Below are 15192 nucleotides of genomic sequence, written 5' to 3' on the forward strand. Positions count from 1 at the left end.
AATATAACTATTATAATACTGCCCCCTATATACAAGAATATAACTACTATAATACTGCTCCCTATATACAAGAATATAACTACTATAATACTGCTCCTATATACAAGAATATAACTACTATAATACTGCCCCTATATACAAGAATATAACTACTATAATACTGCTCCCTATATTCAAGAATATAACTACTATAATACTGCTCCTATATACAAGAATATAACTACTATAATACTGCTCCCTATATTCAAGAATATAACTACTATAATACTGCTCCTATATACAAGAATATAACTACTATAATACTGCCTCCTATATACAAGATTATAACTACTATAATACTGCCCCTATATACAAGAATATAACTACCATAATACTGCTCCTATATACAGGAATATAACTACTATTATACTGCTCCTATATACAAGAATATAACTACTATAATACTGCCTCCTAGATACAAGAATATAACTACTATAATACTACTCCCTATGCACAAGAATATAACTACTATAATACTACTCCCTATGCACAAGAATATAACTACTATAATACTGCCCCTATATACAAGAATATAACTACTATAATACTTCCCCCTATATACAAGAATATAACTACTATAATACTGCCCCTATATACAGGAATATAACTACTATAAAACTGCTCCTATATACAAGAATATAACTACTATAATACTGCTCCTATATACAAGAATATAACTACTATAATACTGCCCCTATATACAGGAATATAACTACTATAAAACTGCTCCTATATACAGGAATATAAATACTATAATACTGCTCCTATATACAAGAATATAACTACTGTAATACTGCCCCCTATATACAAGAATATAACTACTATAATACTGCCCCCTATATACAAGAATATAACTATTATAATACTGCCCCCTATATACAAGAACATAACTACTATAAAACTGCTCCTATATACAAGAATATAAATACTATAATACTGCTCCTATATACAAGAATATAACTACTGTAATACTGCCCCCTATATACAAGAATATAACTACTGTAATACTGCCCCTTATGTATAAGAATATAACTACTATAATACTGCTCCTATATACAAGAATATAACTACTATAATACTGCCTCCTATATGCAAGAATATAACTACTATAATACTGCCTCCTATATACAAGAATATAACTACTGTAATACTGCCCCCTATGTATAAGAATATAACTACTATAATACTGCTCTTATATACAAGAATACAACTACTATAATTCTGCTCCTATATACAGGAATATAACTACTATAATACTGCCCCTATATACAAGAATATAACTACTATAATACTGCCCCTATATACAAGAATATAACTAATATAATACTGTCCCCTATCTACAAGAATATAACTACTATAATACTGCCCCCTATATACAAGAATATAACTACTATACTACTGCCTCTGTATACAAGAATATAAGTACTATAATACTGCTCCTATATACAATAATATAACTACTATAATACTGCTCCTATATACAAGAATATAACTACTATAATACTGCCCCCTATGTACAAGAATATAACTACTATAATACTGCCTCTGTATACAAGAATATAACTACTATAATACTGCTCCTATATACAAGAATATAACTACTATAATACTGCCCCTATATACAAGAATATAACTACTATAATACTGCCTCCTATATACAAGAATATAACTACTATAATACTGCCCCTATATACAAGAATATAACTACTATAATACTGCCTCCTATATACAAGAATATAACTACTATAATACTGCTCCTATATACAAGAATATAACTACTATAATACTGCCCCTATATACAAGAATATAACTACTATAATACTGCCTCCTATATACAAGAATATAACTACTATAATACTGCTCCCTATATACAAGAATATAACTACTATAATACTGCCTCCTATATACAAGAATATAACTACTATAATACTGCTCCCTATGTAGAAGAATATAACTACTATAATACTGCCTCCTATATACAAGAATATAACTACTATAATACTGCTCCTATATATAAGAACATTACAATAATACTGCTCCTATATACTAGAATATAACTACTATAATACTGCTCCCTATATACAAGAATATTACTACTATAATACTGCCTCCTATATACAAGAATATAACTACTATAATACTGCTCCTATATACAAGAATATAACTACTATACTACTGCTCCTATATACAAGAACATAACTACTATAATACTGCTCCTATATACAAGAATATAACTACTATAATACTGCACCTATATACAAGAATATAACTACTATAATACTGCCTCTATGTATAAGAATATAACTACTATAATACTGCCCCTATATACAAGAATATAACTACTATAATACTGCCTCTATGTATAAGAATATAACTACTATAAGGCTGGGTTCACACGTGGCGGAATTTCACTAAAATTCCGCTGCGGACACTCCGCAGCGTTAATCCGCAGCGGAGCCGTTTGTCCATTGACTTACACTTTAATTTAGCAGTGTTCGTTTAGACGAGGCGTAAAATTCCGCTGTGGAGCATAGGCTGCGGAGCGGAATTTGGTGTCCGCAGCATGCTCTGTCTGTTGCGGAGCAGTGGCGGACTCATGGCGGAATTTCTCCATTGACTTCAATGGAGATTCTAATTTCCGCAATGAAGTCCGCAGCTGTCATGCACATGTTATGTGTGCTGCGGATGCGTCTTGCTTTTTTAACTTGACATTTCTTCATTCTGGCTGGACCTATGTATTTCTAGGTCTACAGCCAGACTGAGGAAGTCAATGGGGCTCCCGTAATGACGGGAGCGTTGCTAGGAGACGTCAGTAAATAGTCACTGTCCAGGGTGCTGAAAGAGTTAAGCGATCGGCAGTAACTGTTTCTGCACCCTGGACAGTGACTACCGATCACAATATACAGCAACCTGTAAAAAAATAGAAGTTCATACTTACCGAGAACTCCCTGCTTCTGTCTCCAGTCCGGCTTCCCAGGATGACGTTTCAGTCTAAGTGACGGCTGCCGCGTCATCCAGGGAGGTCGGGCTGGATGCCGAAAGAGGGACGCGTCACCAAGACAACGGCCGGTAAGTATGAAATTCGTTTACTTTCACTAGGGAAAGTGCTGTCCCTTCTCTCTATCCTGCACTGATAGGGAGAAGGGAAGCACTTTTCCCGCAGTCCGCAGCAGCTAGTCCGCATCAATTTACTGCACATTTTGTGCAGATCCGCAGCAGAATCTGCAACGCAGATTCTGTGCGGCATTGATGCGGACAGTTGCGGAGGAAATCCGCCACGTGTGGTCATGCCCTAATACTGCCTCCTATATACAAGAATATAACTACTATAATACTGCCCCCTATATACAAGAGTATAACTACTATAATACTGCCCCCTATATATAAGAATATAACTACTATAATACTGCCTCCTATATACAAGACTATAACTACTATAATACTGCTCCCTATATACAAGAATATAACTACTATAATACTGCCCCCTATATACAGGAATATAAATTCTATAATACTACTCCCTATATACAAGAATATAACTACTATAATACTGCCTCCTATATACAAGACTATAACTACTATAATACTGCTCCCTATATACAAGAATATAACTGCTATAATACTGCCTCCTATATACAGGAATATAAATACTATAATACTACTCCCTATATACAAGAATATAACTACTATAATACTGCTCCTATATACAAGAATATAACTACTATAATACTGCTCCTATATACAAGAATATATCTACTATAATACTGCTCCTATATACAAGAATATAACTACTATAATACTGCCCCCTATATACAAGAATATAACTACTATACTACTGCTCCTATATACAAGAATATAACTACTATAATACTGCCCCTATATACAAGAATATAACTACTATAATACTGCCTCCTATATACAAGAATATAACTACTATAATACTGCCTCTATGTATAAGAATATAGCTGCTATATTACTGCCTTCTATGTATAAATAAATAAATAAATGCTGCCTCCAATATACAAGTTCTGCAGTCGGTCTTTATTAGGGCATGACCACACATGGCGGAATTCCTCCGCAACTGTCCGCATCAATGCCGCACCTAATCCGGGTTGCGGATTACGGCTGCGGATCTGCACAAAATGTGCAGAAAATTGATGCGGACTAGCTGCTGCGGACTGCGGGAAAAGTGCTTCCCTTCTCCCTATCAGTGCAGGATAGAGAGAAGGGACAGCACTTTCCCTAGTGAAAGTAAAAGAAATTCATACTTACCGCCCGTTGTCTTTATGACGCGTCCCTCCTTCGGCATCCAGCCCGACCTCCCTGGATGACGCGCCAGTCCATGTGACCGCTGCAGCCTGTGCTTGGCCTGTGATTGGCTGCAGCCGTCACTTACACTGAAACGTCATCCTGGGAGGCCGGACTGGAGACAGAAACAGGGAGTTCTCGGTAAGTACGAACTTCATTTTTTTTTACAGATACATGTATATTGGGATCGGTAGTCACTGTCCCGGGTGCAGAAACAGTTACTGCCGATCGCGTAACTCTTTCAGCACCCTGGACAGTGACTATTTACTGACGTCTCCTAGCAACGCTCCCGTCATTACGGGAGCCCCATTGACTTCCTCAGTCTGGCTGTAGACCTAGAAATACATAGGTCCAGCCAGAATGAAGAAATGTCAAGTAAAAAAAGCAAGACGCATCCGCAGCACACATGACATGTGCATGACAGCTGCGGACTTCATTGCGGAACTTTGAATCTCCATTGAAGTCAATGGAGAAATTCCGCCATGAGTCCGCCACTGCTCCGCAACAGACAGAGCATGCTGCGGACACCAAATTCCGCTCCGCAGCCTATGCTCCGCAGCGGAATTGTACGCATCGTGTAAACGAACACTGCTAAATTAAAGTGAAAGTCAATGTAGAAACGGCTCCGCTGCGGATTAACGCTGCGGAGTGTCCGCAGCGGAATTTAAGTGAAATTCCGCTATGTGTGAACCCGCCCTTAAAGACTGTAAAAAAAATTGTCCTGTGACATTGATATGATAATTTTCACCTTTAGAGGCTATGGAAACATTTGGGGTCTTTTTTCTGCACTCATATGTTCTGGGATAAAACACACAGTTGACCTTTGCTGTGGTCATACTTCAGCCTGGCGGATGGTTCAGGAGAGGAGAGACAGGGGCTGGAGAAGGGAGTGATAACATCAGCAGTCTGTCGGGTTTGTCTTGGATCAGGATTCTACAGGTTGCTGGGTAGTAGATTACATGCAGTCTGTTTCTAATAACAACCACAGCCAATCAAATAACAGAATGGCCCCAGAGGTTTCCATAGTCTTTAATCTGTTGCTTTAAAGTGAATCTCCACCTTCGATCCTCATCATCAAGTTTTTGGATATAACACTCTGTGCTGATTAATTTCTTATTATATCTTTATGGCATTTAGAACTTTATGTTCCTGATACACTGCTCCAAATCCACTGTATAAACATAGCGCTAAAATATAATGGAGGGATTTATTAGTAGTTCTACGTTGAAAAGTCACAAACGGCACAAATGTCGCACTTTGCGCAACAACAAAAAATTACTTTTGTGACTTTAAAAAAAAAAAAAAGAGAGGGTGGAGCATAGCAACAGAGGCGGGGCCTCTCACAGCCAAACAAATTTACTATCATTCACTCTAAAAACTGGTGTCAATTATAGCGAGTACCTCCAAATAAATTCGGCGCAGTTTACTTCAGTGTGTTTTAGATAAAGTCTTAATAAATTCCCCCAATGTTCAGGCCACCTGCAGTCACCACTAGAGGGAGCTCACTGCATACTGCCTTATTTTTAAGTATAACAATATGCGGTAAGATTTATTTATTTTTTTGATTAGGAGCTTCGGCAGATAAAGATATATAAAGAAATTAATTTAGATTAAAAGTACAAAATATGGTGGACATGGAGGATATTCCAGGCCCGTCTCCCCCAGATTTTGCAGTCACCCCCTTGTTCATCTCATCTTTAAAATGTGTTTTTTTTACATCAGAGGAAGAACTAATAGAATCTTTTCTTTTTTTCCTTTGCTGTACAGGTTGTAGCCAAGGTAAGAGCTTCACAGTATTTTACTAATGTGCAGATACATGAAGAAATGAGCAGATAATAAGAAATAAAATCTTTTAAAAACTTTTAAGCATCTGAGATATTAGAATTATATTACTGTCCCAGCTGGGAAAATGCCCCCCAGATTTCTAATATCTATTACTGTATGTGTGTCCAAAACCCTGGTGGCCAGCAGTTTGAGACAAGGGCAGAGCTAGAGTACTAATTATGGAGCTGGAGGGCAAATTATGTTCCGGTACAGTAGTTAGGTGCCCCCATATAGTAGTGAGGTGCCCCCATATATTAGCTAGGTGCCCCCATATAGTAGTGAGGTGCCCTCATATATTAGCTAGGTGCCCCCATATAGTAGTGAGGTGCCCCCATATATTAGCTAGGTGCCCCCATATAGTAGTAAGGTGCCCCCATTTAGTAGTTAGGTGCTCTCATATAGTAGTTAGATGCTCCAATACGGTGTTATATGCCCCCATATATTAGTTAGGTGCCCCCATATATTAGTTAGGTTCCCCCATATAGTAGTTAGGTGCCCCCATATAGTAGTTAGGTGCCCCCATATAGTAGTTAGGTGCCCCCATATAGTAGTTAGGTGCCCCCATATAGTAGTTAGGTGCCCCCATATAGTAGTTAGGTGCCCCTATATATTAGTTAGATACCCCCATTTAGTAGTTATGTGCCCTTATATATTAGTTAGATGCCCCCATTTAGTCGTTATGTGCCCTTATATATTAGTTAGGTGCCCCCATTTAGTATGGCAGAGCTCGAGTACTAATTATGGAGCTGGAGGGAAAATTATGCACTAGGTGCTCCCATATAGTAGTGAGGTGCCCCCATATATTAGTTAGGTGCCCCCATATAGTAGTTAGGAGCTTCCATTTAGTAGTTAGGTGCTCTCATGTAGTAGTTAGATGCTCCCATATGGTAGTTATATGCCCCCATATAGTAGTTAGGTGCCCCCATTTAGTAGTTAGGTGCCCCATATAGTAGTTAGGTACCCCCATATAGTAGCTAGGTGCTCCCATATAGTAATTATGTGCCCCAATATAGTAGTTAGCTGTTCTCAAATAGTAGTTAGGTGCCCCCACATAGAAGTTAGGTGCCCCATATAGTAGTTTTATGTTCTCATATAGTAGTAATTAGGTGCGCCCATATAGTAGTTAGACCCTAATATAATGGTAAGGTCTCCCCATTAATAGTGCCACCTTTGCGTTAATGAAAAAAAACGGAAACTTACCTAACCGTGTTCTTACGACGAGCTGCAGGGTCATCAGCGTCCTCCCGACCTCTTGAATTCCACAGGTCTGAAACAGACTATTTCTTACAAGAGTGAGGGTATGTGCACACGACCTCTTTTCAGACATAATGGAGGCTTTTTACGCCTCGAATTACGGCTGAAAAGACGGCTCCAATACGTCGGCAAACATCTGTCCATTGCTTGCAATGGGTCTTACGATGTTCTGTGCAGACGAGCTGTCATTTTACGCGTCGCTGTCAAAATACGTCGCATAAAATGATGGCTCATCAAAAGAAGTGCAGGACACTTCTTGGGACGTTTTTGGAGCCGTTTTCTCATAGACTCTATTGAAAACATCTCCAAAAACGGCCGTAAAAACGCAGGGAAAACGCAGTGAAAAACGCGTGTTGCTCCAAAAACGTCTGAAAATCAGGAGCTGTTTTCCCTTGAAAACAGCTCCGTATTTTCAGACGTATTTTGTTAATCGTGTGAACATACCCTCAGTGGCGTCGCACGGAGCCAATAGCTTTCTGGTCTGCCATACTAAGTGGTGCTCACCCGGGTGTCCAGGCCTGTCAAGCCTCCTCCGATTGCAATTGTTACGCCCCTGGTTTGAGGCCCCAGTCCATGGTGTCCTGTGGCTTTTTTCCCCTCACAGTCCAGGTATGTTCACACGGCAGCGTCCGTAACGGCCGAAATTACGGGGCTGTTTTACGGAGAAAACAGCCCTGTCATTTCAGCCGTAACGGCATGTGCAGGCGCTTGAACGCCGCATCCATTACGGACGTAACTGGAGCTGGTTTTCCATGGAGTCCATGGAAAACGGCTCCATTTACGTCTGAAAAAGGGACAGGTCACTTCTTTGGCGCGGGCGTCTATTTACGCGCCGTCGTTTGACAGCGACGCGTAAATATACGCCTCGTGTGAACAGACAAACGTCAGCCCATTGCTTTCAATGGGCAGATGTTTCTCCACGCTTTCAAGCCGTCATTTCGGACGTAATTCGGGGGTTAAAACGCCCGAATTACGTCTGTAAATAGGCCGTGTGAACATACCCTCCTTGTGCCCCTGTTTCTGTTGTCCAGAGCTGGGTTGCCAGAAATCCATAAATGCACGCACAGTTCTCTGCCGTTCGTTGTACCACAAATGAATCAGCACCAGAAAATGACAGGAAAATATCAGCCAAAACTGTGACAAAAATTGCAGCAAAAAATTCAGAAAAAAATAGATATTAATGCTGTCTCTCTTCTTCCCCTCCTTCATGTGCTCAGTCCCACCCTCACCTGAAAAAAGTTCTCCACTTTTGATAATCTTGACTTTTTAGAAGGGTTCCTTGATCTTAAACTGAACACCAAGTGTTCTCCTGCCAAGACCCTCAGCGATCATTTGTAATCTGTTGGTCAATTTGGCAATAAGTGTTCAATTTCCCTGCAGCGCCACCACAGGTGAAATTAAGTATTACACAGTGCTCATTCATATCAATGTGTTGTCTGTGTAATACAGGACAGGACAGGTCCTTCAGAGAGAGAGAGAGAGAGAGAGACGCTCTATGTAACCGCTCTCCACTCTGACCAAGAGATGAAGATTATGTATAAAGGTTCAAGGACGCCATCTACCAGGGGAATGAGGGTCAGCTGCAGCATCCAGGTGGAGAATGAATGCAGAGGTGGCCACACATGTATGTGGCTGTAATGATGGGGGTAGGGAAACAGACAAGTGAGCCCTAATCTACCCGCCACTCAGTCCCTGCCTACTTGCAACGACCCGCCCTAGGCGACGGGGTACAACTGGGCGACGGTCCCTACACTCAATAAGTGCACGACAGACAAACAGACAAGGGAACACAGAACCTAAGGGAAACGGGGCAGTTGCCCACGGCAACACCGTGAGCAACAAGAGTAGTAAACGAGCCGAGTCAAACCAGGAGAGTACGAGGTGCCAAACGCAGAGCAGGAGAGTAGTCAGCAAGCCAGTGTCAATACGAAGCAGGGACAAATAGTACAAGAAGCTGCAGCAGGGCCAGGAAACCAACAGAGAAGATTCACAAGCAAGGAGGAACAGGAAAGGCAGGTATAAATAGACAGAGGGCGGGAGCTAGCTCCGTCTGGCCTGGCTGCGATAGGCTCTCCCACTCCTAAGCCTGCCATCCTGAGTGGTGGAAGATGGAGTCAGTCTCACAGACCTAGAAGCAGGTGCAGACTGATTACCTATGGGCATTGATAAAGAAGCTGTGCCTGGCAGATCCTTTACAGTACCCCCCCTTTTATGAGGGGCCATCGGACCCTTTCTAAGTGGACCTGGTTTATTGGGGAAACGAAGGTGGAACCTCCTGACCAATATCCCAGTGTGAACATCCCGGGCGGGTACCCACGTCCTCTCCTCAGGCCCGTATCCTCTCCAATGGACCAGGTACTGGAGGGAGCCTTGGACCATCCTGCTGTCCACAATCTTGGCCACCTCGAATTCTACCCCCTCAGGGGTGAGAACAGGGACTGGAGGTTTCCTCGAGGGAGCCAAGGACGGGGAGCAGCGTTTAAGGAGGGAGGCATGAAACACGTCGTGTACTCGAAAAGATGGGGGCAACTCAAGTCGGAAGGAGACAGGATTGAGGACTTCAATGACCTTGTACGGCCCTATAAACCGGGGAGCAAACTTCTTGGACGGGACTTTCAGGCGCAAATTTTTTGACGATAGCCACACCAGATCCCCGACCATAAACAAGGGGTTAGCAGAACGTCTTCTATCTGCCTGAGTTTTTTGTATGCTCTGGGACGCCTCTAGGTTCTTCTGAACCTGGGTCCAGACTGTGCACAGTTCCCGATGAACGACTTCTACCTCGGGATTGTTGGAACTACCAGGTGAAACGGAGGAAAACCGCGGATTAAACCCAAAATTACAGAAAAAGGGGGAGACCCCTGACGAGTTACTGACCCGGTTATTAAGGGAAAATTCGGCGAGGGGAATGAATGAGACCCAATCATATTGACAGTCAGAGATAAAACACCTTAAATATTGTTCTAGAGACTGATTAGTCCTCTCAGTTTGGCCATTAGTTTCAGGATGGAAGGCAGAGGAGAAGGACAGATCAATCTCCAACTTTTTACAGAAGGCTCTCCAAAACAATGAAACAAATTGTATCCCTCTGTCAGAAACAATATTGACAGGGACCCCATGGAGACGCAGGATGTGTTTGACAAACAAGGTAGCTAACGTCTTAGCATTGGGTAGTTTCTTGGGGGGCACAAAGTGGCACATCTTACTGAAGCGGTCTACTACAACCCACACCACCGACTTGCCTTGAGATGGAGGCAAATCGGTGATAAAATCCATGGTGATATGGGTCCAAGGTCTCTGGGGAATGGGCAAAGAACGTAGTAAGCCCGCTGGTCGGGACCTGGGAGTCTTGGACCTAGCACAAACTTCACAAGCAGCGACGAAGGCCTTAACGTCTTTAGGCAACCCAGGCCACCAATAGTTTCTGGCAATGAGGTGCTTGGTACCCAGGATGCCTGGATGACCAGATAGTGCGGAGTCATGATTTTCCCTAAGTACCCTTAGCCGGAATTGCAGGGGAACAAACAGCTTGTTCTCAGGAAGGTTCCCGGGAGCTGAACCTTGATCAGCCGCAATCTCAGAGACTAAATCAGAATCAATAGAGGAAATGATTATACTTGGAGGCAAAATACAAGCAGGATCTTCCTCCGAAGGAGGGCTGGCCATGAAGCTACGCGACAGTGCATCAGCCTTAATATTTTTAGACCCAGCCCTATAGGTAACCAAAAAGTTTAATCTGGTAAAAAATAACGCCCATCGAGCTTGTCTCGGGTTTAGCCTCCGGGCAGATTCTAGGAAAACCAGATTCTTGTGGTCAGGAAAGGACCATTACCTGGTGCCTAGCCCCCTCCAGGAAGTGGCGCCACTCTTCAAATGCCCATTTAATGGCTAAGAGTTCGCGGTTGCCAATATCATAGTTACTCTCAGTGGGCGAAAACTTCCTGGAGAAGTAGGCACAGGGACGGAGATGGGTCAGGGACCTGGTACCCTGGGACAAGACAGCCCCCACTCCCACCTCGGACGCGTCAACCTCCACGATAAATGGCTCCATTTGGTTGGGCGGAAGCAGCACCGGGCCGAGATAAAGCACTTCTTAAGGACCTCTAAAGCCTGGACAGCCTCAGGAGGCCAGAGGAGGAGATCAGCACCTTTGTGAGTGAGATCCGTTAGAGGCCTAGCGATGACCGAGAAGTTAGCAATAAATCTCCCGTAATAATTAGCGAACCCCAGGAAGCACTGTAACGCCTTCAGGGAGGCAGGTTGGACCCATTCCGCCACAGCCTGGACCTTGGCGGGGTCCATGCGGAATTCATGAGGAGTGAGGATTTGACCCAAAAATGGTATCTCCTGCACCCCAAACACACATTTTTCGGTCTTCGCAAACAGTTTGTTTTCCCAAAGGACCTGGAGCACCTTCCTGACATGCTCAATGTGGGAGGACCAGTCCTTGGAAAACACAAGTATGTCATCAAGGTACACTACAAGAAATACCCCCAGGTAGTCTCTTAAAATCTCATTTATGAAATTCTGGAAGACCGCGGGAGCATTACACAACCCAAAGGGCATGACGAGGTATTCGAAATGACCTTCGGGCGTGTTAAACGCAGTCTTCCACTCATCCCCCTCTTTGATGCGGATAAGGTTATAAGCCCCCCGTAGATCAAACTTAGAGAACCATTGGGCCCCCTGAACCTGATTAAAGAGATCAGGAATCAAAGGAAGGGGATACTGGTTCCTCACAGTGACCTTATTCAAGTTTCGGTAGTCAATGCATGGCCTAAGACCACCATCCTTCTTCCCAACGAAGAAGAAGCCAGCACCTACCGGAGAAGTAGAGCGGCGAATGTAACCCTTGGCCAGGCATTCCTGGATATACTCTCTCATGGCTTCACGTTCGGGACAAGAGAGATTAAATATCCTACCCTTAGGGAGCTTAGCTCCTGGTACCAAATCGATAGCGCAATCGTATTGGGGGGGGGTAACACTTCGGAGGCCTCCTTAGAGAAAACATCAGCGAAGTCCTGAACAAACTCAGGTAGCGTGTTCACCTCCTCAGGGGGAGAAATAGAATTAACAGAAAAACATGACGTCAAGCATTCGTTACCCCATTTGGTAAGATCCCCAGTATTCCAGTCAAACGTGGGATTATGCAACTGCAACCAGGGAAGACCTAAAACCAAATCGGACGATAATCCCTGCATTAACAGTACAGAGCACTGCTCCAAATGCATGGAGCCAACAAGGAGTTTAAAAACAGGGGTATGCTGTGTAAAATAACCATTAGCAAGAGGAGTGGAGTCGATACCCACTACCGGGACAGGTTTAGGCAAATCAATCAAAGGCATAGCTAGAGACATAGCAAATTCCACAGACATGATATTAGCAGAAGACCCTGAATCCACGAAGGCACTGCCGGTAGCAGACCTACCACCAAAAGAGACCTGAAAGGGAAGCAAGATTTTATTAAGTTTCATATTTACGGGAAATACCTGTGCGCCCAAGTGACCTCCCCGATGATCACTTAGGCGCGGAAGTTCCTCCGGCTGCTTATTCTTACGCCTAGGACAGGTGTTCACTTGATGCTTGTCATCCCCACAGTAGAAGCATAGACCATTCTTCCTGCGGAACTCTCTACGTTGTTGGGGGGACACGGAGGCCCTGAGTTGCATAGGTACCTCCGAGTCTTCCGTGGAAGAACGAAGCAACGGAACCTCGGGAGGCATCATGGGGGAGTCAGAGGAGAAAACACCAAGACGTTCAAGTCGTCGTTCCCTGAGACGTCGGTCAAGTCGTACCGCTAAAGCCATAACCTGGTCTAGGGAGTCAGAAGAGGGGTAGCTAACTAACAGGTCTTTCAGGGCGTTCGACAGGCCCAACCTAAACTGGCACCTTAAGGCAGGGTCATTCCACCGAGAAGCTACGCACCACTTCCTAAAGTCAGAGCAATACTCCTCCACAGGTCTCTTACCCTGACGTAAGGTCACCAGCTGACTCTCGGCAAAGGCAGTCTTGTCAGTCTTGTCATAAATGAGTCCGAGAGCAGAAAAGAAAAGATCAACGGAGGAAAGTTCAGGGCCGTCAGGAGCCAAGGAGAAGGCCCATTCTTGGGGCCCCTCCAGGAGCCGGGACATAATTATACCCACCCGCTGGCTCTCAGAACCTGAGGAGTGGGGCTTTAAGCGAAAATAGAGCCTACAACTCTCCCGAAAGGAGAGAAAAGTCTTCCGGTCCCCTGAGAATCGGTCAGGCAACTTGAGGTGGGGTTCAAGAGGTGAGGTGAGGGGCACTACCATGGTAGCATCAGGCTGGTTGACCCTCTGAGCCAGGGCCTGAACCTGTAGGGAGAGACCCTGCATTTGCTGAGCCAGGGTCTCAAGGGGGTCCATAGTAGTGTCAGGGACCAGGGTAGACTAGATATATAGGCTTGTGAATATGTAATGATGGGGGTAGGGAAACAGACAAGTGAGCCCTAATCTACCCGCCACTCAGTCCCTGCCTACTTGCAACGACCCGCCCTAGGCGACGGGGTACAACTGGGCGACGGTCCCTACACTCAATAAGTGCACAACAGACAAGGGAACACAGAACCTAAGGGAAACGGGGCAGTTACCCACGGCAACACCGTGAGCAACAAGAGTAGTAAACGAGCCGAGTCAAAGCAGGAGAGTACGAGGTGCCAAACGCAGAGCAGGAGAGTAGTGAACAAGCCGAGTCAAACCAGGTGAGCACGAGGTACCAAACGCAGAGCAGGAGAGTAGTCAGCAAGCCAGGGTCAATACGAAGCAGGGACAAATAGTACAAGAAGCTGCAGAAGGGCCAGGAAACCAACAGAGAAGATTCACAAGCAAGGAGGAACAGGAAAGGCAGGTATAAATAGACAGAGGGCGGGAGCTAGCTCCGTCTGGCCAGGCTGCGATAGGCTCTCCCACTCCTAAGCCTGCCATCCTGAGTGGTGGAAGATGGAGTCAGTCTCACAGACCTAGAAGCAGGTGCAGACTGATTACCTATGGGCGTTGATAAAGAAGCTGTGCCTGGCAGATCCTTTACAGTGGCTCTCTCTATTCAAGTCTATGGGAGCTACGGAAAAAAAACAAGCAATAAATGTCCCCCATTTTCCTGATGGATGGGGGTGCCAGAAGTCGGATCTCCAGCTATAAGATATTTATGCCATAAACTCTGTAAGCCGGACCGTGATTACGGACACAAGGGCCTTGGCAGTGCATGGGGCCTTACAATTACAGATCTGTAGATGATCACAGGACGGCAGTAAAGTCATCTATGATATTTTTCCTCTGCTCTAAAATGGGCAAAATTTGGAGGAAGGACGTTGTGGGGATGGGGGCACATTCTAAGGGGCTAAATAAAGTAATTTGAAGTTCCAGGACTCCAATGCAAAATCTGTAACAGAGCCAAAAGTAGTTGAACTTTTTTTATGCAAATAACGGGTGTAATGAGAAGATTCGTCTGTTGCCATATTGCGGCTGCTTAGTCATATCCAGTGTTGGGTTATAGTGGCCCCAATATGTTTTGACGTGTGGCTCTCCATGAAATGTAGGGAGATGAGTCTGAATCATGTTGACTATTATGCTAAAAGTCTTCTTCGCATTGTTGTAATTTTTGGATGTTTTTGGGGAGCAGTGACCCATTCTAGAGAGTCAATGTATCAACATCTCCACACCTGAACATATTTATTCTGCGGCTACACTGTAACTTGTGGCCAGGTAACGGGTCAAGGGCTTCCCAAGGTGTCATTATGGAGAAAAGAGT

The 15192-nt window shown here is 43.9% G+C and overlaps 1 protein-coding gene across 1 annotated transcript in view; it reads left to right on the forward strand.

Moving 5' to 3' along the window:
* The window catches only part of LOC142761435 (calpain-13-like), a 132822-nt gene that overhangs the window by 79713 nt on the left and 37917 nt on the right, over positions 1 to 15192 (forward strand). The window contains exon 11 of the mRNA XM_075864625.1: positions 6115 to 6126. Coding sequence (XP_075720740.1) covers positions 6115 to 6126 — 12 coding nt within the window. The remainder of the gene's footprint in view (positions 1 to 6114; positions 6127 to 15192) is intronic.

The sequence above is a fragment of the Rhinoderma darwinii genome, chromosome 4 (genome assembly GCF_050947455.1).
Source record: "Rhinoderma darwinii isolate aRhiDar2 chromosome 4, aRhiDar2.hap1, whole genome shotgun sequence".
Taxonomy (NCBI): domain Eukaryota; kingdom Metazoa; phylum Chordata; class Amphibia; order Anura; family Rhinodermatidae; genus Rhinoderma; species Rhinoderma darwinii.